General features: G+C 37.4%; 1 protein-coding gene across 10 annotated transcripts in view; it reads left to right on the top strand.

Moving 5' to 3' along the window:
* Positions 1 to 23,291, top strand: part of MEF2C (myocyte enhancer factor 2C) — a 140,190-nt gene that overhangs the window by 85,643 nt on the left and 31,256 nt on the right. For 5 of the 10 annotated variants that reach the window (XM_040089319.1, XM_040089316.1, XM_040089313.1 and 2 more), the window contains one exon: positions 18,710 to 18,853. In XM_040089319.1, the coding sequence (XP_039945253.1) occupies positions 18,710 to 18,853 (144 nt within the window). Of the gene's footprint in view, positions 1 to 18,709; positions 18,854 to 18,916; positions 19,055 to 23,291 lie in introns of all 10 variants that reach the window. The other 5 variants (XM_040089315.1, XM_040089311.1, XM_040089310.1 and 2 more) reach the window with 2 other exon arrangements.

Raw genomic sequence — 23,291 nt, 5'->3', positions numbered from 1 at the left:
TTTCATTTTGCTTTTTCTCAAAAAGAAAGTTTTCCACTATGATTTATTTCAGCAAGGATTTGGTTAACATGAAACATAGCTTGTAATCCTAATGTATCTCAAATTAAAACAAAGCCACTCACCTAAGAGCTATTTTTTATATATGCACAAGAAGAGAGAAGGGACAAGAAAAAATAAAATGTGTCCGAAGTTAATTATTCTGAAGCACATGGTACATCAGAAGCTTCTTTTGTGTGTATTTAGGGGGTGATCCAGACCTTCTGTTTTAACCTTTTTGAGGATCATGTAATTTTATTTTTCATTTATTCTTTCGTTGGTTTGTAATAGTTTTTAAAATATTTTAATAAATTAGTAAATTATTTGGATGGATTATTGCAAAAATGCTGAAATTATGAAAGTGAAAAATATGTGCAGAATATAAACGTGTTTCAAATTTTTTGTTCTTCTTTTTTTTTTGACATGCTGGAATCTGAAAGCTATATTTCTTAAAGCAAGGTCTATCTCACAGATCACTCTTTCTCCAAAATATGATATATCTGGCTAAGGAGCTGGAAATATCTTACATGTCTGTGTAACATTCTCAGACCTTAATAGCTCCAAAGTTTTATCCCAATCTAGTCATTGGGGAACGTTCTTTGCTTTTGTAATCACTGTTTCACATAGTAACAGCTTGTTGTATTTTGGTCTGTTTGCCTGAGGGTAGGTTTATTTTTAAATCCCTGGACTCTGAATTTTCTTTATTTTTCCAAAATTGGAAACAGCTGAAATGCCTGAAGTTACAGGTTGAAGGGATTGCTTTACAGTATGAGATGGGAAACCTTGTTCCCTCCTCCTTGTGTTTTTCTTTTTAAATTTTTTTTCCTAACAATGTCTCTTAACTGATATTTGTCTTAAAATAGAACACTGTCTCACTAAAAATAGCTTGGCACTCAGTCTTGCCAAGGAAAATGGAGAGGAATAGGCGTGGAATAGAAGGCTGAGTAATCCAGCTCTATTCATTCACTGATCCCTTTGAGAATGCAGGCGATGATAAAGTGCCCTCAAAAAACCACAGGCCTGACTTGCTCTCTTCAGACTCCTAGGTGCCAATAAACATTTTAGCCCAAGGATATACTTCTTTTTCCTCATGGATCGTAAACACTTTCTGAAAGACAAGGCTTTGTTTCACAGAAACTAACTTACTGTCAAAAATAGCTGACTTTCCTAAGGTCCTTTTTTTTTTACTTTCCACGTGTTTTTTCATTTATTTTAAGATAAGCAATGACTGCAGTGTTCTGTCAAGAATTACCATGAAATGGCACATATCTAGCATGAATGGATGAAAGAAGCATGCTTTTCAACTATTTCATGTGCCCTCAAAACTTCACATATCAATAAGAAAGAAAAATTTATTACTCTGATTCAGAGCAGTAAAAATGAATTGGTAGATGTTATTTCACTGAAAAATCAAATCTTAGCTGCAGAGCATTTCTGTGGATATATACACATATATATTAATTTGTAATTGTTCTGAAACTCAAATTTCACCAAAAAACTGTGGAAGATTGGAATAGAAAAGGGCAGGATCTAATTTGCTCAGAAATAAACCTGTTGAGAACCATGCAAAGCAGGAGCATTTCATTTGGAAAGCTGTCAAATTAGAGAAAGTCAATCTTCTTCTGCACTGCAGTTTTTCATATCCATTGTAATATTGAACTATGGAATATCAGTAGTTCTGCAGAGCAGAAGAAACACCAGGAAGGCTCGAGCATGTTATTTAACGAGAGAATGTGTGTTGTTGTCCTATATAGATTTTTTCGCATTTTGGATTTCAGGCATTTTTTAACCTGTGTAACCTGGTGAAACACAGCCATAGGGTGTAGAAACCTCAGCGCAGTTCACAGAGATATTGGAGCCTGAGTATTGTTTTGTTCAGTTCCTGTAATGTTGCTTGTGATAAGAATCTGGAGACAAAGGACGATAATTGATGGAAAGGGACTTAAATCACCCCAAAACGAATCAAGGTCCTTGTATTTGGGTACATCAACTCTTCTGGTCTCCTTCCCCATTGTAAATCATTTTGTCTTCTTGTATGTTGGCCCCCTCTGCTCTTTGTAATGGAGGCAGGCCACAAGTGATTCCTTTATGCAGCACACAGGGTGTTACTGTGTCTGTGTGGTGTATTAGTAGCTACCAAGGCTGAATTCCACTATTGTATCTTCACTTCAAGCACAGAAAAATAGGACACACTACTCTGCATTACCATTTTCAACCTAGATAGTGAGCTACTTATAGCTGTGTTCCAGACACAAAGGGTTTTGTAATCAAGCCCATTTTTAATTTTGATCATTAAAATATCCCTGTTTTGTAAGGTAAATACAAAATGTGGGTATTTACCTGGACTCATACACAGTAGTGATAATGAAAAATTTAAAAATACTACATATTCTCTTACCTCACAACTATTTTTAATATAAGTTACGTACCTTGCCCTTTTCTTCCCCCAAGACTTTTTGTTTCATTGGGTTCCCACAAGCTCTTGACTCTTCTTTGTTAAATCCATGTTGAAGATTATGCAACGCTGAGTTTCTAGCAAAATCAGTTACGTGATGCACAGTTCTTCATATGCTTACACATGAGCACGTGTGGGTTTGATATAAAAATGTTTCCAGATGTGGGCTCTAAGCTACCGTTCATCAGGTTAAAAGAGCCCTATGGTATCAAAAAATTCTCCTATGCAAAGCCCAGTATTTGAGTTTTATTAGGTCCCTGATTAAAGTCTAGGGATGTCAACGGGAGGGTTCTAACTAAATTCACATCTCCCTTGTTACAGTTTCTAAAGACACAAAGCTTTCTATGGATTCTGCCTCCTTTTGTAGTAAGCAATACTGGAATGGGCTTTTTTCTGAAAATAAGACCTATATATGGAAGAGCTATGGAATTCACCTTTCAGACACTGAACCTTCTCACAAGAAGAAAACTGTATGCCCCTGCAAATCTCTGCAGAATCATGGCTCTTTTTCTGAGTCACAGTATCAGTAAGGGTGACAGAGCTGGCACCTCAATAGTGGTTCATACCATGTACATATTTATTTATGTATCTATACTCAGAAGTAAAACTCCCTGTCACAGAGTTGTGAATTCCTTGAGAAACAAAGGCACTCTGCAAGAGAAACTTATCACCAAAGAGGTTAGGAATGAAAAGTCAGGCTTATCCTGGCTTTTTGCCTACTTTACTCTCTTGCTAGGGAAGCCAGCATCTTAAATGTTCTGCTCAGGCTGGACTACCTCACTCGTGTGATTTGCATGAAGCAAAATGCCTGCATAGCTCTCCTTCCTTAGATTGCACACTATCTCTGCAAACATCTCTGTGAGATGCCTTTCCAGTTTTCATAGCTCTGACAAAAGTTCTGTTAAGCTTCAAAATATGCTGACTTTTCTTTCTTGTTACAGTAAGAATGCATAAATTAATTATTTGTGTACTATAAAATTTGGATCCATCCTCTATGTATTATGTACTTCATATTGATTAGACCCTGTTTGCCCTGAATTCAGAGAAGCCTCTAGGTGTCTTTTTATGTAAGACAATTGAAATTGATGTAAGTTAACAAATTTGAAGGGCTATTAAACCTTAAACACATATGCTTTATTTGCTTTCCCAGTCCCAGTTTAACACCCAAAGAATTTCAACAGGTTTTCCTCAAACAAAAATGCTGTTACAAGTCAAAGAACTCTGTCTCCTGTCAAGTTCTTTCTCTGACTGAACAAACTGTGCATTTGTTAATGCTCAAAGGCAAAATATTACAGTGAGTTATATATATGTTTAACTATCTAGAACTGTCTAGAGCATAGGAAGCTGAGTACATCCTATCCCTTCTAGGAATATGGGGAGCAGTAGGTTTAAGCCTATTCAGTCAAAGCAGAAGCAGAACCTATGTTTCTAGTTAGCATATTTCTAACCACTAGCTGTTGTATAGAAATAAAATCAGTAATAGAAAAGTTTTCTTAAAAGAGAAGAGTGAGTTTTCCTCAAGTCTTTGAAAAGTTTCCTGTAGGAGGGGACAGTATGCTTCAGTCAATACCCAGCAGGAATGTGGGTGTAGCCCTGGGCAAGCGTCTGATGCTTCTGATGAGGGATAGGATTTCTGAAAACCTATTTGCTTGGTCTGGGTTGCTCACAATTTCAATGCATACTGCTAGGTTTGGATCCTGTTCTGTAGCACCAGACCCTCCCAGTGCCTCAGATCCTAACACACTGAAGATCAGGTGCCTAAACAGTAGGTATTGCCAAATTGAGATTTCTATGTCCCTAAACCATTTACGGGATCTATTCCATAGCCCTTACCTGTCACAAGGCCCTTCTTCACAACAAGGCAATTGCAGCAGGGTGTGGACTGCTCTTTATGGTTTCAGTATAAGTTCAAAGCAAGAAGGAATGCTCCACACTGACCATTTTCCTACCATGAAACTTTTGAAACTGCTTCTATTCCAAAGAATCCTTAGAAAGAAGTGCTGTCATTTCACTGTCCTAGAGACATCTTAATTTATAGCTTTCAAATTGGGGGCAGGAGGAGGTAGGGGTTCTTCCTGATTGGCCACATTAGAAGAACCCTTGAACAGTTAGGACCCTTTTAGATAACTACATATATGTAAATCTAATACGACAATTGTGAAATTACCTTTATCAATAATATGCATTTTTTCTAGTAGGGCTAAACCCACCTGATAGTAATACTCATGTGAGATTCACAACTCTGTCCTGAGCAAGGGAAATTTTTCTGGTTTTGGACTTGAGGTGAGACACTGGATCCCAAGGGTTCTAGAAAATTCTTTTGTTTGTTCCACAGATTAACTTTTTCATTCCTTTCATGTTAACGAGTCTGACAAATCCACCTACTCCTGTACAGTCTTTTTCATGGAAGAAATGTTCTTAATTCTACCTCCTTCTTAATGAAGGGTAATGGCATAAAACAGCTGACTAAACCTAATTCTGAAGTTAAGTCTGCTTCCATGACCAAATCAACAGTGGAAATAAAAGAAGTACTCACCAATTCCTGCTACTGCTATTTTATTTGGGGTCTTGTGATCTACCATATCCACAGAGAAATAGGAATCTTACCAACTTTGCAATCAATGTAAGTAAGTTTTTTCTGCAATTTATTTTAAAGTGTCACAGTGTTGAGAAACTCTGAACAAACCTCAGGACTGTGAACCTCTCTATAGATTCTAGATTCAAAATATGCACTTCTGAATGGGAAAAATTCTTGTATTCTCATGGTTTTTATGCCCCTTGGTCCCTTCATGGAAAGAGTTTTTGAGCATTATTGAAATGAAATTTTAATTATTTAATTGAAATTTTAATTATTTAATTATTTTATTATAATTATTCTGGTCCCTTTCAGTACTGTAAGTCCTGTGGGAAAGCCCGAGCCCACTAAAATCAGTCAAGATCTCTTTGCCAGATCTTTAATTTTAATGTATCAAGAGCAAAGCCATGATAATTTTGAGGGAATCCCAGTCAATCTTATCATATCTATGCTTTCATTGGCACAATTAACTTCTGATTAATTTTTTTTGTATTCTGAACCATTGTTATAGAATAAATGTTAAAGAATCTGAAGTATTCCTTTATCATTCTCTGTAATACTCTTTACCTGTTTTATTGCACTGTAAATGCTCTCAGAGCTTAGAAAAGAGCTCTGGCTCCTGTGGCAGCAGGCAGTTTGCTGCATACAGCTTAGAAGATAGCCAAGATAATGGAAAAAGTAAATTAACTCAGTTTTCTTGCCACAGAAATATCACTAGGCTATTTTTTCATCCCTCATCATAATGGTTTCAAGTTTGATCAAGTTTACCCCTGGAACAAACAGGGGTACATAGGAGGAACCATTCAACAAATTAACAGCACATACAATAAAACAAATCCTATACCACAACAGTAGTTGGTCCAAGCCTCCAGCACAACAAGACTAGGAATAGTGCTTTTACACCTATGGAGTTCAACTCGTTGTTGGTTAAGGGCCTTGTATGGTTCTTTCTCATATACAGGCTGAGCATGTTCGGAAAAAAAAAAAAAATCTGAATGCTCGTGGCTTCTGAATATTTTTCTCAGATAGCCAGAAATCAGTGTTTACCTTTTTCTCAGGGAAACAGTCCCCAAAACACTATCCATATCCATGGTTCAAAACTTTTCACATAGTTCATTAAAAGAGGTGCAGTCCACCAGCCAGCTCTGGATTTGGGTTTTTTAATTAGAAAACTCCCCTTCTTATCTGTGACATGACTCTGTGAGGGTCTGAGAAAACAACTGTGTTATCTGGAGATTTGAGTACCCCCAAGCTATTTATTGCCTGTCCTGCATTGGAACTTGCAACCTTCACAGTAGTCAGAGGAAGGGAATGCATGCCAACCCCTTGACTGCTCCAGCTCTAAGGCCCTGGCACAGGGTGAGAAGCTTCTGATGGACTGGCAGAGCAGGCAAGCCTGTGCAGTGATTTATGCTGCAGTAGCAAAAGATCAAAACTGATCAAGAGTTTTGACCAGACTCAGGCCCACACTTGCATCTTCACCAAGTGAAACAGGATCTGTTAGACCCATATTCACAGTGTCCTTCATGCCTATTTCTAACAAGCCTTAGAAAAATTGAGCAGTTTGAAATCTTTTTCCATTTCTTCATCTCTCCTGTGGAATTATGGGACCTAAGAGGTGACCTCTTTTGTAGCCCATGGATCTCTCTCTGTAAATACCATATGATTAAAGATTTTAATATCTCAGACAGAAAGACATTGTGAGGCAAATATACCAAAATATCTTACAAACCTATAATTTTGTCCCAAAAAAAGAAATCCAGTTTTACAGCAAACAAATCTAAAATTTAAAACGTTTTGACTTCTTCCAGAAGAAGCCAAATTTTTCAAGCAAAACATATAGATTCTGATTTAAGAAATTTCTTTTTTGTCTTTGGTCTTTCTTGGTTGGGCTTTTTTGGGGGGGGCTTGGGAGGGGAGGGGGAGGGAGGGGAGGGGGGGAGGGGAGGGGAGGGGCGGGGAGGGGAAGTGGGAGGGGGGAGGAAGAGAAAGAGAAGAGAAAGAGAAGAGAAGAGAAGAGAAGCGGAAGAGAAAAGGATAGCAGAGACAAAAGCGCACGAAGATCTCAATCGCCTAGAATATCCCTCTCCTCTCCTCTCCTCTCCTCTCCTCTCCTCTCCTCTCCTCTTCTATCTTCTCAACCATGATTTTTCCAGTACCCCTATAAACTCTGTCCTGGCCAAAATTTCTGACTAGATGTTGAGTCTGCCTTGTTTTCTCAAGAAGTGAAAAGAACTAGAAGCTGCTCTTTTTCTAGTGCTTTCTTCTTTTTCAAGCCCAGCACTGAAGTTGACCATCATGATGTTAATTTAACAGCGTCAGAGGGCAGCATGTAAAAGCCATGTTTTGCAGGTGTATGTGGGGTTCAGGCTGTTTTTCTATACCAAACTTCTGCTTCTGACTGAGTGTACCACTTACTTGGGTTTTCCTTCTTATAGCACTCCAATTATGGTGGTGGTCATTCACCTTTTTACAGATGGAGAAATATTAAAAAGTGAATTAACAAAGCCCATGCAGGAAGTCAGTAAATAAGTCATGAGTAAAATGTCATCTTCTTGGGCTGTGCAGTAACAGCTTAACCCTTAGATAATCTCATGTAAAGGGACTTCTGCCTCCATGACAGCATAGTTTGCCATAATAGAAATTTAGAGTTTCCTTGACTGAAAATTATGAAAAAGCTTTTCAGAATCTGACAGGTTTTTTCTAACTTCATCATTTCTGATTCGCTCCTTTTGAGAGAAGTGTTTACTCATCTCAAGGGAAGAGCAGAGTGATAGGAGCACTATGACTACTAAAGAAGGAAACAGTTGTTTTGAAGGACCAGTTTTGAAGATAATCATCCTGTTCTGGAGTTTCATCTAGCTTTCCTGTACTCCTGACTACACTTTCTCTCCCTCTCTCTCTCTCTCTCTCTCTTTTTTTTTTTTTTTTTTTTTTTTTTGCTAGCGTTTAGTTTATTTATCTGCAAATTTCAGCTTGTAAAGTTTCTGTCTGCATCTTACCATTCCTGTAGGATTTTCTATGGGAAAACAAAAAAACAAAATCCAGTTCTTTGTTTCTAGGAGGTGACGCTTTGGTGGGCTGACCAAAGTATATCATTGTATAGAGATTTTAGCAACTGTTTAAAGATAGATACAATTTGCACAAATGTTTCTGGTAAATAACGGAACTTACACATCTTAAATATGAAATTCTGCGTCATTTGACTTATCTGTTTCCGTAGTTAAAATCAGGGGCCAATTTGAATTGTCAAATACTGTACCTTGTTTTCTGTTACTTAGTGAAGAGCCTTTCTTCTCTTTTTCCTTGGTGACAGCTCTCAGCAGAACACTCAGTTGATGATTGTTGCTTTGTGCTATTTAAGGCCTCCATGCTGCCAAGAAACAGGAGGCTAAAGTTTCAGGGATCTAACCTCCATTGTAATTCACCATTTTGAAAAATATACTGCTTTGGGCATTTTTAACAATGGATAAGCAATTATAATACTATGAAAATAAAAGGAAATATTCTGTTTCCTGTAGAAGGAACTGCTATTCAGCAACATTTGCTCATTGTCATATTGGTACTTTTTTTCAGTTGTAATACCCTATCATTTGATCTGCTATAAAATAAATTTCAGTTTCTGAGAGGAAAAACAAACCTGTTCAGAACATTGATTCATTCAAGATTTTTATGGGAGACCTCCAAAAACAAAAACCCAGGTGCTGAAGGAAGTGGTGTTCTTTTCTCACTGGGTGGCATTTTCACTGCTGAGTCAGTACTGCAGAGTTCACTGCTGCTGGAAGTGTTCTGTTTCAGATGAAATAGAAAAGCAAAATGTTGTGGTCATCAGAGGTTCCCTGGCCCCATGGTTGAGGGTGAAGGTATTTGTCCCATAGTCTAGGAAAAATTGCATCCAAAGTAACTTATATCAGGTGCTACGTTTTTATTTGTCTGATGAACACATCATTCCTGCTCCTGAAAACTTCAGTGACAAGCAAAGCAACACAGGCTGGCAATATATTCTTCCCAGGATGGTTGCATTTTAATTACATAAGAAGCAGTCCCTAAAGATATAATTTCAGAATCTCTTATGGATTTTTTAAAGCACAAATAATGCTCAAACTATGTGCAAAGAATAATTCCTATGAGCTGTCATTCTTTCTTATAATAGGTTTTTGTGACAAAAAAATCTGTAAAATATATGTGTTCTGTGTTTCACATTTATCAAGTTCTGTATTTCACTTTTAAAGTATTTTGAATATAACATTTATTTAAAGGTTCCCATATATATCATGGGAAAACACCAGCTACCTTTGAAATAGTTAATCTTTTCTCCAGTCATTTATATCAAGCCCTGCATATCTCAAATATTCTATATTTCAGGAGCTAGCAACAACGATGTAGCAGACTTGGTAACACCGCTGCACATCTAGAATATCTTGACTGGTATGTTTACAGCTGTTCCAAATCCACCTACAAATTTACACTAGTGTAAGTGAGACCTGACTTCAGCCTTGTATTTGTGTAAATGTCTGACTAAATTAGACACAAATGAAAATGTTGAGGATGGTGCTCCATCTGGAAGGGCTGGAGCCAGAGGAGGATTATAGACAGATGAACATAAAAAGAAAGAGTGAAATAACAACATGTTGATGATTACAGTTTATTTTTAAGGGGTCTCATGTTCCCTAAAGAAACTGAACTTATTCTTCTGCACTACTGTAAAGTTTATTTTTCCAATCATATTCTTTCTGTGTCTAACAGCAAAACCTCATACAAATCAAATGTGTTGTGTCTCACCAATATCTTGTTCTCTTTCAAAAATGCTCATTAAAGCTTAGAGAAAACCTGGCCATTTAAAAACTTTGTACATTTCAATGGGTTTGAAAAATCGGGCAGGCATATAATGGGCTGACATTTTGCTGTGGTCAAGAGAAAAAGGTGAGTCAGGGATGCAGCTATTCTGGCTTTAGGTTATCTTTGCACCTCTCAGCTTCCAGGTCTCGCTATGGAATGGTGGTGCTCCTGCCAGTGAACTAATGGAAGTAGCCAAAATATAGAAGCTTTTTCTTCATGTAGTTAGTTGTTCTGCAGTCTGTCTCAAGAAACAGTGGGAGTCTATTTTCTGTAAAAAGACAGGGGATGCAAAATGTGACATTTGCTACCAGGCTGTGGTGCTAGCCTTCATTCTGCAGAAAGCACACATTCATAGGAGGACAGAAAGCAGAAAGATTGGTAGAAAATACAGGAGAGTAACCTCATCATTTTTACCTTTCCATTCAAAAGTAGTGCCTGGGCCTTTGAGCCCTCAGTAAGGAATTAGAATCACTGGTGTACTCAAAAGGGACTGGTAACTATTCCATCACTAAAACAACAATATCCTGAGAGGTATCTCTGATCTAGGGTAGATAATCAGGTATGTTTATGCATAACACATTGACAGCCAGTCTCTGGACTGTTGTCTGGTGTTTTAATACAACAGAGCAGAATTTGAGTTTCTTTTCAAATACAGTTTGAAAAAATATCTGCACAGAAGTTTCATTGGAATACAGTCTTTACATGTAAATAGTGCTAAATTTTTACTAACATTTATAAGGAATTCTGTCCATTCAAAGCTGGGGTTTTTTTTCCTTTTTAAACCTCATCCTTGTAGAGAGGATTTCATCAGAAGCTGTAATCAGAACTAGGTCAGTGTTACATTTATCTCACTAATCTTAACACCTCCAATTAATCTCACATGTGAATTATTATTTAGAAAATGCCAGTCTTTTCTGAAGAAATATGTCCCTTTTTTTAACTCCACTAATGCAGCACACCGACAATATTAAGGTAGTATTATACTGCATCATAGCAATGGAAGCTGGTCATGCAAGTGAACACTTCTGAAAAACCCATCTAGGTTTGAACAAAAAGATGATGAGTTGTAATTTAGTAGAGGTATGTTTTTATATATATATATATATAAAATTATATAAAAATATAAAGGTACAGATATAGATATTCATACACATTTATGTATATATATCTGCAAGGCACAAACACTGCACTCCTGTAACTGTGGCCACACGAGAATTGAGAATTGTGACAGTAGCATGAGTGAAGAAAAGACAAAAAAAGCTGAGCAGCCAGGAGCAGAGTGTCCCCAATCAGCACCACAGCCCTGCAAACAGCCATTTATGGCCATGGGGCAGCAGGTGCTGGCACTGACAGGTGCAGATGGCAGGGATGCATGACATTTCTGGCGATCTGCTCCCTGCTGGCTGCGGCCACATCTTGCCAGCCAGCACCATCGGTCACTTGATGCTCCTCTCCTGCCATGGATTCCTGGGTGGCTGGGATCAGCAGGTGCTCCTGCCGTCTCCTCTTTCAGAGCCCGGGAAATGCAATCCCCTGCACTGAGGGTTGTCGTAGGAATCTTATGTCAGCTGCCTAGGGGGATTTGTGGCTTTTCAGACCTTTTGCACCATGATGATGGATGGGAATAAGCCCAAAGGATGAGAAAATATCCTGAATTAGAAGCTCAGGAATTATTCAGATCTAAATTCTTCTTTTAAAAACAGTTTACAAGTGATGGACAGAAGTGTTTTGCATGTCCCATGAAATAATTGTGAATACAGGGGGGTGCAAATTTACACAGAATCACAGAATAAGCTGCGTTGGAAGGGATCCACAACAGTCAAGTCCAGATGCTTGTTCTGCACATCACAGACTCAAGAGTCACAGTGTGTGCCCAAGAGTGTTATTCAAGCACTTCTTCAGCTCTGTCAGGCATGGTGCTGTGACTACTGAAGAGTCTGTTCCAGTGCCCAACCTTCACCCTCTTGGTGAAAAACCTTTTTCTAACAGCCAAACTAAGCCTCCCATGACATCACCTCAGGCCAGTTACTCGTGTTCTGTCACTGGGCACCACAGAGAAGAGATCAGTGTCTGTCCCTCCTCCTCATGAGGATGTTGTAGACTACAATAAGGTCTCCCCTGTCTCCTCTTCTCCAGCTGAGCAGACCAAGTGACCATGCATTAGCAGAAATTTTAATATATATCTTTAATGCTGAAGTCCTCATGCTATTTGCTTTTGTTTCTTTCATAGAAAATCAGCACAAAAGATATGTGGTTTAGTTTAGCTGCTATGAGATCTCTGAATCTGATCTATGCTTCTTACACTTAAAAAGCCAAAGTTGTTCAGTGTAATTTAATGTCAGTACTAAACAGAAAAGCACTGGGAAGTTAGCATGATTGAGCATTAAAAAAATATTTTGCATTTTTCTTTTGGAGAGCACACAAAACTCTGGAATCTTCCCATCTCCAGCCTCATCATCTCTCCAGAGGGGAGATGTAGGCACAGCAGCGCAGCAAGGTGTGTTCTTTCATACATATGCAGGAGAGGCACTGCAGAGAGGAGGCAGGAGATGTGGTAGTGCTGGCCGATCTACTGCAGGCTGCAAGGTCAGCACAAACAGGCAAGTCCTGGGAGCTCTGGGGCTGCACCAGGTGCACTGCCTTCTAAAGCTCCCCTATACCCAAGTTAGGTAGCAGAGCTATAGGTAACAAAGAAGCCAAAATCCCACTATGCCAAGTGCCCTTTTTGAAAAAACAGATTTTGTTTGTACTGACACTGCAATATATTGTAGAGATGCCTTGGCACACAACAAGAGTGTGAGTGGAAGAGGATAGACTGAACTCTGTAATCAGATAGAGATCGCATGCCCTTATGAGCTTGCAGTGCACTTGTACAGTATACTGTCAAATCCACTGTTGGGTCATTTGTAAGCAGAGAGAGCAGGTATTACTGGCAAAGGGTGTAGGTGCTGTTTGGATTCCTGAGTGCGATTAAAGCAGGTTACTTGAGGGTGGGGAGAACAATCCCTTGGCATGTGAAAATGAAAGGCAAATCCAAGCAGAGGGTTTGGTGTAATGTTGTGAAAAACATATTTACCTGTATTCATTCGAAGAAGACAGACATATAGTACCAGACAATGGAAATTTTTTGTCTTTGAAATTTCAGTAGAGATAAAGTAGTATCAAAAAGATTAGTATTTTGTTATAAAAGTTCAGCTTTATGTAAGCTGTGTAGCTTGTTTCACAGGAGTACAACCACAAAAGCATTTTTTATTTTTGGAAAAAAAAGGTAAGATATGTTCCATTTTTCTTTGTTACTTATATACATTTTTGTGTGTCTGGAGTTTGTTAGATAATGTAAGAGTAATAAAGTTTTAGATGATTCTCCTAAATATACAATGAAAGTATATTATTACTAGCATACTAGTTCGTGTCCATTATTAAATGTAAAAAATTAAGAATTTTATGTAAATGAAACATAAAATTTGAGACTTTAGTTACATATAAGTTAGGAGATTCAGGTGAGTGGTTCCCATAGCAACCTATCTCTTCCGCTGTGTTTTTCATTTCAGTAGAACCTTTCATTACTTGATTGCGCCATACATTGTATCATGCAATTTCATCATAAAATTTCATCATTAAATAACTGAGAAGAAAAGAGAAGAGAGTAGAGGTTTTCTTTATTCAACACAGAAAAACTTTAGTTTTCTGTTGCACAGAGAGCAAACTGATGTTTAAATGAATCTGGGCCATGTCTAAATATTTTCTGCTCTTTTGGGGGACCTCCATAAATCTGTCCAGGTTCTTTGGAATCATAGAATGACTATATATGATAAAGCAGTTTAAATTGTAGCATATAAATCCTTTGAAATTGGCTATTGTCTGCCTTACCATGTAGATATGTAGCTCCGAGTGAAAAGAGACAAAAACATTTTTAATTTGTGGCTAAAAGATTTATTCCATCCAGATACAGGAATGAAAGTGCTAGTGAAAATGAAGTTGTTGGAGTTGTCAAAAAAACTTGAATGTTTTTTACTGACAGCAAAATACAATTTATTAAATTGTAACTCTGTTGATTGTCACTAGTGATTGTCACTTGTCTGTCAGTTAAAGATCATTGTGGTGGTTTCTAGACAGCATAAAAGATATAGGAATTTTTAGTAGTAGACATTTAGTTCTGAATTTTCCATACTGTAAAATTTGATTACAGTTGAAGACCCAGTGAGATCACACTTTTCATTACACAAATGAAGATAATGATTAACCTAACCTTGTTAGGTCTTTGTTGCAGAGGATATCAAAAAGGAACATATTGGGCTTGTCTGAATCTTTTGGGAACCTTATCAACTGACCTAGTCTTTTTAATTTGGCGCCTATACTGTGAGAATTTCCAAGCCCTAGAGTACTATGAGAGGCAGTTCCACAGCAGATAAACCTATTAAAAAAGAAAGATGAACAAGCTAAATTTTAAGATTAAAAAAAAAAAAAATTTCTAACCTCCACTCATTCTGTTGAAGAAATGCTAAAAAAGATCAAAAAGAAAAACTTGAAGGATAAAACTGCAGAAACAGGGGCTAGATTAGCAAAAAGAAGGGCTCTTCCTCCTCAAAAGTCTTCAAAATTACAGTGCTTTTCATTGCCTTGATAAAATCAAAGCTGGGTGTTACTGCCGTATTTTCTTTTGAGTTTCCACAGTGATGATAAGTTTTGCATGAAATGAAAGCATATAGTTGTTTATACTTCATTTTACAGCAGTCAGCATGTCACTACGTTAGCACTTCTCCTCTGAGATTTACAGAGTAGGATTTAGACCAATTGCTGGCACAGCAGATTTCAGCCAAAGGTTGTATTCCTTTAACCATTTTGTTTTTCATGTGCCTTGGCTGATTTTAGGTTATTGGAATCCAATATAATTACTTGTTTAATTGCTTGGAAGAAGTGGAGCTTCCGTAGTTGAAAAATGGCTTATTTTCTTTAAAAATAACTGAAATCTGGCTTAGGGTTCTCTAGAATGCAATGCACTATACAATTGTGTTATTCTATCCTTTTTAAAATTCCCTGAATAGTCATTAAATCTTTGGAAACTAGCTAATATCCAGGAGGATGTGATGGGTCTGGCCATTTTCCATGATTTGTAAGGATCTATGGCAACTCAACATCATAAGAAAAAATTGTTTCTAAATCACTGCAAAGACTCCAGAACCAGCCTCTGCTTTCAAGTTGTGACACAAAATAGAGAAGAGGAAAACTTGATACAAAGTCCAGAGAGCTTGTGAAAAAGGGTTAATAAATTTGAGATTGGTCAGTTTGATATTGGTCAATGCCACTTTTACTTGTGGTGTACAAACCTGTGGAAACTTGTGTTGAAGCACACCAACAATGGAAAAAAGTGAAGGAAAAAAATGAGAGGTTTAATGTGGTAGTTAATGATGTGAAGGAGAGTGAAATAACAAACAAGCTAATAACATAGGGAAAACCGTAGCCTGCATGTTGAGGAGCCAGAGATAATACTAAGTTGTTCAGGCTCATTATTTCTGTCCTTGATACAACTCATTACCTTAGTGCAGACTATAAGTATGTCACTTCCAGTCTGCTCTCCTCTCCAGAGGAGAACTGTGGTGTGAGCATGTGTGTTCCTGTCCCAGTGTAATCTATCAATCTGTTCTTTTGTCTTTTCCCTTACAACTTCATTTTTTATGCAGTGCCAAGCAAATCTAGTACAAAGGGAGGAGTCTCAAAGACAGTGAAATTCCAACAAGTTTAATGAAAATTATATGTCCTTGTGCAAAAAAAGAAAACCAGAAATTACTCCCAGAAAGACTCCCAGCTGAAGGCAGCATTACAGCCTGAGTAGTGGCAGACAGAAGCAGCTAAGGGTCAGCAGAAGGATGGGTACTGAGTAGAGAAATCCCCAGAGACCCTGCCACAGGAGATCTCTGCATATTGCACTTTACCCCAAAATACAATTCACAGGGAACCAGGCTTTAGATCCAGCACTCACAAAGCTAAGAGCTGCGCCTCTGAGTCCAGCATATATGTGGAAGTTCCTGTTGCCTAGCTTTAACCCATCTTATCGAGATACATGCCTGTTTTTGTTTGGGATTTGTGTGGTGTGTTGTACGTGGGCGTTGGGGGTTGGTGTCTGTGTTTGTTTGTTTCCTTGTTTTTTTGAGATGTGGTGAGCCAAGAGCAAGTAGTCTGTATTACTGAGCTTGATTTGCAGCATCAACCAAGGTACCAGCCAAAAACACTAGACTGATGATTTTTTGCAAGGGAAAGGTTTGCCTCCTCTCTTTAGGGCTAAAGTTAATTTTGGGTAGAATATTGACACAATTTATTGGTCCTTGGCTTTTCTGGTGGAAATAGAGATTGCCTTTTCTTTGCCTGGTGCAAGCAACCTGTTTTCTAAATGTATGAAAGCAACGTAAAAATAAATATCTAGTAAAATTCCCTCCATGATGAGAGGGAACCCAGTCTGTTTAGAGACTGTTGCAAGACGTGTTGGCTCACATTGCTCTTCTGAGCATCTGAAAGATGCAGTGCTTTCCTAAACCTCTATAAACCACAGTAGTGACTGTTTTACCTGGGTGCTAAGTAACCATTTGCAGAACTTCAGAGCATTTGTGAGTGTGCTGAGGGCAAGATGCATCTGCTTCACACAGACACAGTCTTGTGAATGCAGCAGACAAGGATTTGTGAATGATAGGAGGGGAAAAGATTCAAAGAGGCTACAAAGCATTCCTCCTGTTCTTCTCTTTTCATATTTCTTTTTGTCTGTCATCTCAAAGCCTGAAGTTGAGGAAGCCATTTTGTTCATCTCACATCCCCATCAGAGACTCCACAGGAATTCAGCAGGACTCCATCAGTGAATCACATGAGCTCAGGAATTGGTCCCAAGTGTTCTGATCTTGGTTTCATGTCTGGACAGCCTAATCTAATCTTGAAACAGATATTTTATGTATTCAGAGGACAACAGTTTTGTCCTTATATGAAGAGATTGTTAGTTGCAATGAGACATTTTGCTTTTGCTATATCTTGTGTCTATTAAATCTATTAGACAGCAGTTGATTGTAAAACCCTCTTTCTAATTGGCTTGCTTCAAGCTACAGTAGATATCATGTAGATAAGTAGATAGCAGTAGATATCATGTATGGTTATAACTAATGCTAACTGAAACATCTGAAAGATAAAAGAGCAAGAAGAGGGAGTGAAAAAGGTGTAAGGAATCATTCAGGTTGTTTTAGCATCTCGAGTTTTTATTCCAGTGGATTATATTTTTTCTGGTGTTTCAGAAGTAGCTCATGGAATTGACTTGAAGTCTCTATAGTTATGAAGTTTGAAAATATCTACATTGAGCCAGTCTTTCACAAATGCCTAAATCTATTTCAGAGGTCAACAATGTGAGATTTGAAGGCTCAGATCTCATAGGGCTGACCACCATCACTTTGTTTAGTTGATGAAAATAGAAGTTTCAAGAGTTTTTTAATAGTATGAGAACAAGGAGCATTATAATACTTAAGGGTAGTAATAGTAGTAAGCTGAACTTCCCCATAAAGAAAATAATTATTAAATGTACTGTTCCCGAAGGAACAAAAAGCTGATGCACAACCATTCTGAGAAGGGAAAGAGAAACCAGAGCATCCCACACTGACAGACAGCATGAATAAGCTGCCTAGTAACATACTATATATGTGATATTTTCATTGTAATTGAGATTGCTTAGCCAGGTTTCAACATAGAATGGACTGCAAGCTGACTTAAAAAGTTTGCAGACAGCCAAGTGGATTTTGAAGAGTTTTTGAGTTTTTAAATATGAGAAATTGTGAATATATTTGATTTATGTACTACTGCTTGTATTTGAGTAGTCCACACTTTTTTCTCTCTCTTTTTTTTTTTTTTTTTTGCCTTAATATAGCCTATGGCTGTTCTTTGCTGTTCTGTTACAGTAGATCAGTCAAAACCTTTTTGAAGTCAGTCAACTGTTCTGAATTGCAAGCTATTGATTTCATTCTGTTTTTAAGGTTTTTCAACTCTGCTTAGTGATGATAATCATGGTTGTGAGTATTTCAGTAGCTGAACCTGAATTTCTTTCATTTTGACTTTTCACTAAGCATCTGTTTTGGAAGTGCTTTTTCCTGTGCATTAAGCTTCAGCCTGTGCACTTGTAGTATTGTAAGTGTAGTCAATAAAATGTAAACACTATGTCTAGAAGCTCTTATTTGTTATTTCATAGCCATGTTATCAACTCAGTCCTCCCTCCTGTCCTATCAAAAGCATAGGCTTAGGAACAACATTGCTAAAGTAATTCCTTGAATTCAATTTGGGTAATTATTCTTCCTCTCTGAAGAAATGGATTCCTAAATTTGTTGCAGGTTCAATTCTTTAATTCTTTTTCCTTTTGCTCCTCCTGCATCTCCCTTACCTTAAAAGAAAAACGTCAGTGTATTCCTCTGTAAACAGTACACGTAAATATGTTAAGTTTGATTTATGTTAAAATAAATTGCATTCTGTGTTTAGCTTAAGCCCTAATGCTGTGGGATATGTGAATCGTGAGGCAGGGGAAATACTAGCAGAGGCACTTTGTTATTTGCCAGATTCATTTTTTATTGATTGGTTCCAGCTTCAGAAGGAGGTCTTATACAGTCCTCACTTGGCACTCATAAGTGAAAACCTACAGCATTAGTATGGTGGATCATTAGTCACCTTTTTTTCTTAAAGCATAATATAAAACTTTTCTATGAAGAGCAGTTTGTGTTTCTTTAACACTACTGAGTCTTTCTTGCAGCCCGTGTCAAGGATTGAACTTTACAAATTATGTATTTCAGACATTGAGAAAGAAAGGACTTAATGGCTGTGACAGTCCAGACCCTGATGCAGACGATTCAGTAGGTCACAGCCCTGAGTCTGAGGACAAGTACAGAAAGCTTAATGAAGATATTGATCTAATGATCAGCAGGCAAAGATTATGTGTAAGTACTCTGAGCTCCTTTTCATTTTTTTTTTACTTTCTGATATTTCTCTGAACCTGGCAGGCATTGCACAAGAAAGAAAACAAAGGTTGTGAAAGCCCTGATCCTGACTCCTCTTATGCTCTCACCCCACGCACTGAAGAAAAATACAAAAAAATTAATGAAGAATTTGATAATATGATCAAGAGTCATAAAATACCTGTAAGTACCAAAGGTTAGATGGCTGTCTGCTGATAACTGCTGCAGTAACAAACCATAACCCTTTCAGTTCTGGCTTCTTAAGGAAATAAATTCAGTTAGAAAGAGAATTTTATAGCCAAATATATAACTAAATGCTGTGGTCAGAAAATTTCACACAGCATATTTTTCTTTCAAGTCTCTGACACACAGACAAAGCCTATTTAGGTGGAACAGAAGGAAGTGAAATATACATGTATGAACTATATTCACTTGGTTTACAGAAGTGTTTTACCACACTACTTGCCCAAATTATACTTAAAAAATAACAGTGGAAATCTTTCTTTGTGGACAGGCTAACAAATCCACAGAATACTTTCTGTGGTGATAGAGAAAAAGTGATGTAGAACTGAAATTCCTTTCTATGTAGAAATTATCATGTATAGTGTGTTTAACTTCAATTTTCCGCTGTTTCTGCTAAACTCAGTTGCAGCACTGAAGGGTTACAGCTACTTACTCACTGCAGAGAAACAGACTGCATGAGAGCCTAATGGCAGGATTCAAACATGTTTGTGTGTTGGGGTGATTTTACAGCTTTATCAGAGAATTTGCTTTGACCTCATTAGCATTACTTTAATGCTTTAACATGAGCTAAATTTTGTTTTAACCAAGCCAAAATTTCTAACAGTCATATGCCTTGCCAGATACCTGAGAGAAATAACTCTGCATGTGCTATTTGGTTTGCACAGGACATACAAAGGATGAATACTTTGTCGTACTTATGTTTGACATTTATAAAGACAACAAAAAGAACATGGAGGTTTGGAGGTTATATTTGGTTGGTTTTCCAAGTGTCCGTGGAAAACAAAGTAGGAAACCCAATATTTCCTCAGATTTAAAGAAGCATTGGAGTTTGCATAGGTGACTGCCTGTTTCTAAAAGTCAAGAGATGATTTGTATGTACTCATTTCTTATTCCTATATGAAGGTTGTATGGTTATCTATCAAAAACCTTGTCTGGATACCCAGAATGTGTGCTGTCTTCTGTAGTGTTAGTCATACAAACACAGACAAAATTTGACACTTAAGGTGGGGGTACTTCTTAAGGAAGCTCAGATTCTGTCTTAAGCACTCTAAGTGTTCTTTCCTTTAATTCTCAGCAGAAGGATTTTTCACTCTAGGTAATTAAAATTTGAAGAAGTGCCTATATCAGGGCAAAAATATCTTGGAAAAATATAAGGAGACTAAATAATACTTTCCCAGAGACCAGAAAGGCACCAAATTCATTAAAGTAATATTTTAAAAGACTAGCTAAGGGTGCTCAATGTGTATGTAGAGTATCAGGGAGGAATACAAATGTATCCGGATTTTTTTACTCCCATTTTATTTGCTTCTTTTGGAATTTTCTCAGAACAGAAAAGCTCTAGGGCTGTCACCATGAATTTGGTTTCTCAGGATGCAACTCAGTTTGACAAATGATGACTGCAGCATTTAGGGAGGCTTTTATAAGCCAGAATGCTTAACCCCTTTTCACATCAAAATCTCACCAATTTTAATTCTTTCATGCTGTTTCTCTTTCAAGGATGACTTTTAGCTTTTTCAAATCAATCTGACAGAATTTTCACCAAGCTACTTTTCTGCCTTAAAATGTATTTGGGATGATCCTTCAGAAACTCTGTTTATCTCATGCTACCTGTTTCTTTTCTTTCATAAGTAAACAGGTCATGTTATAATCATCTGAAATATTAAGAAATTTAAAAAAAAAGAAAAAAACACCACACAACACTTCATTCCTGTAGTAGTGAGTTCTGTCTCTACCTCCATAAGCACTTGGGGAAATTGTCTTTTCTGTAAACTCAGGAAATGTATAAGATTTGGAAACCAGGTAATCTGAGCATGGTATAGGAGTTTTATTTTTCCAAAATTAATGGAATTTCCCTCTGGTTGCTTTCATTAAATATAACTTTTTGACTTCAAATATAGTCCTACTTCAGCAATTAATTGGTGATTTAGGATATAACTTTCTATCTTTCAGGATGTTATTAGGTACAGTGTATTAATCTTTTTGTGCGGTTACTTCAGAGACACTCCAGAGATACAGAACATCAAAATGTTAGCATTTTTTCATGTAAGACAGAATAGCCATTCCCTGAATGTATCACATGCAGAGCTCAGTCTCTGTGTCCTCCATCAAGCTGCTCACCACAATAGGAGAAAACAGCAGATATTCTCTACTAATGTAACAGAAGCTCCTTCTCTTGGCATAAGCAAAGAGAATATATAATGAGCAAGATAGAGATCACAACTGCTGCATAATGGAAATGTGTAACTATCTAGTTTATATATAAATGTTATATATTGTATACAGTAATATCCTTAGCTGGACAAATCAGAAAAATTAAGTCAAGGAAGATATATTCATTTACTTGTGATCATCAAAGGTAGCCAAGAAAACTAGAGAGAAGAAAGCAAAATTAATTGTAAAGTCACGAACTCAAGATATAGAGATATCACTACTTATAGAATATATAAAACAATTGTAGCATAAAAAAATTGCTGCCAAATAAAAGCAGCATTGGCTTTTGCTCCTAACAGCTAAGCCTGTTAGGAGCAAAATAATGTTTCCTTAGATAATTTTCTGGGGATAAGTATTCATATTGTTCTAAACCATCTGACAATAAGTAGACATTTATTTGTATATTTCGTAAGAGCAATGAAAGCAGAGGAGACAGAAATAGCCCACTAGAAGGAAGCTGTGAATATCTCTGTCTCTAAATGAATGAAGCCTGCTTGAACATTGGAGGGATAAACCCAATATTTAACACAGAATGTTTTGTCCATTAAGTTCCAAGGGGGTTGAGTATCCAACACTTTGTTTGGCATCATGTACCACAGCTTGTGAGTGAGGATCTAACACCGTGTGCTGTACACTGGCAGTGTCATCTCTGGTGAGCCATCTGCCCTCTTCAGCAGCAGTGTCCAAAGGAGAAAAAACAAAGGAAGGGGGGGAAAAAAGCCAAAATGTGGCAAACCTTATACGCATGACAGCTTTTCTCTATATTAGAATTAGCAAAAAAGCAAAAAACACACTGAAGCAGCATAAAGTGTGCTTATCTCTGAGGTGAATTATTTGAATGGTCCCCAGCAGGCTTTTGACACCTTTTGGTGCCAAATAACATTCTCCCAGACAATTTCCTAATTTTGTATGATTGTTAGTCCAGGCCAGGAACAATTCCCAATTGTCAGTCTATATGTAGTCATGATTTTTCTGAGGCTGAGAAAGCTTAATGATATGGACATGAACTGCTCTATGTCCTCAGATGGCCTCAGTTCCTCCCTAGTTCTTACTGATATAGATATTACACAAGTGCATCAGAAACTTTAACATCCATAAGGCTGAAATGGAATCTATATGAACCATGGCTTACCACCAGGAACGACTAGGGAATCTGCATGACGTTGCAGTTCTTGGTGAGGAATGCATAGCACTTTAATAAAGTTAGACAACAGAGAAAACTGTAGCTAGAGATGGGTTTAATACTGATGTTCCTCCAGTCAAACATCTCTCTCTAACTTCTGACTGTGGAGAAGAAGAAATAAAAACTACTGTATTTCAGATATAGCATATTGTGCTGAAAAGCAGAGCATAAACTGACTTTTTCCTGATACAAGTGCCTATGAAGTGCTCTGTAAACAGATGTAAGTAAATCCAGATAGTAAGCAAAATGATGAAAACTAGACTGTTAGTACAGAAATTAGACAAATAATCGAAGTACTTTAAAAATATGTTTTTAAATGGTAAAATGAAAGTTAAGTAACAGTTTCACATGACTAGGAAGACTGGCAACCCAAAGAGCAACCAAGATTGGAGCTCTTTCATGCTGTACAAATGTAGAAAAAGAAGAAACTTGAACAGTTTGGTTTGAACATTGCAGGAGGAGCATAGTGGTTAAAGCGAACAAGTTTTTAGAATTCTGGCAAAACCTTCAGTTTTGCATTTGTACTGGTGTTTTAGTTTAGATAATAGAAATTTAGGTTAGGAAAAGATATTAAGAAAATGGAGGTAATAATAGTCTCTACCCAGACTCAGAGGGCAGACTTCATAGGTCTTGTGACACAGGGTGAAGTAAACCATATGCAAAGTGCTCTCCTGTGGGTGACAGCCAATGTAACATGGACTGGCGCTCAAGTAGGCAGGAGCATGGGCTCAAAGCCACCAGTTGGAGAGAGCTCCATCACAGCCCTGGGTGTTGCAATAGCTA

This window comes from Hirundo rustica, chromosome Z (assembly GCF_015227805.2).
Source record: "Hirundo rustica isolate bHirRus1 chromosome Z, bHirRus1.pri.v3, whole genome shotgun sequence".
Taxonomy (NCBI): domain Eukaryota; kingdom Metazoa; phylum Chordata; class Aves; order Passeriformes; family Hirundinidae; genus Hirundo; species Hirundo rustica.
This window is presented reverse-complemented; position numbering and strand designations above follow the sequence as displayed.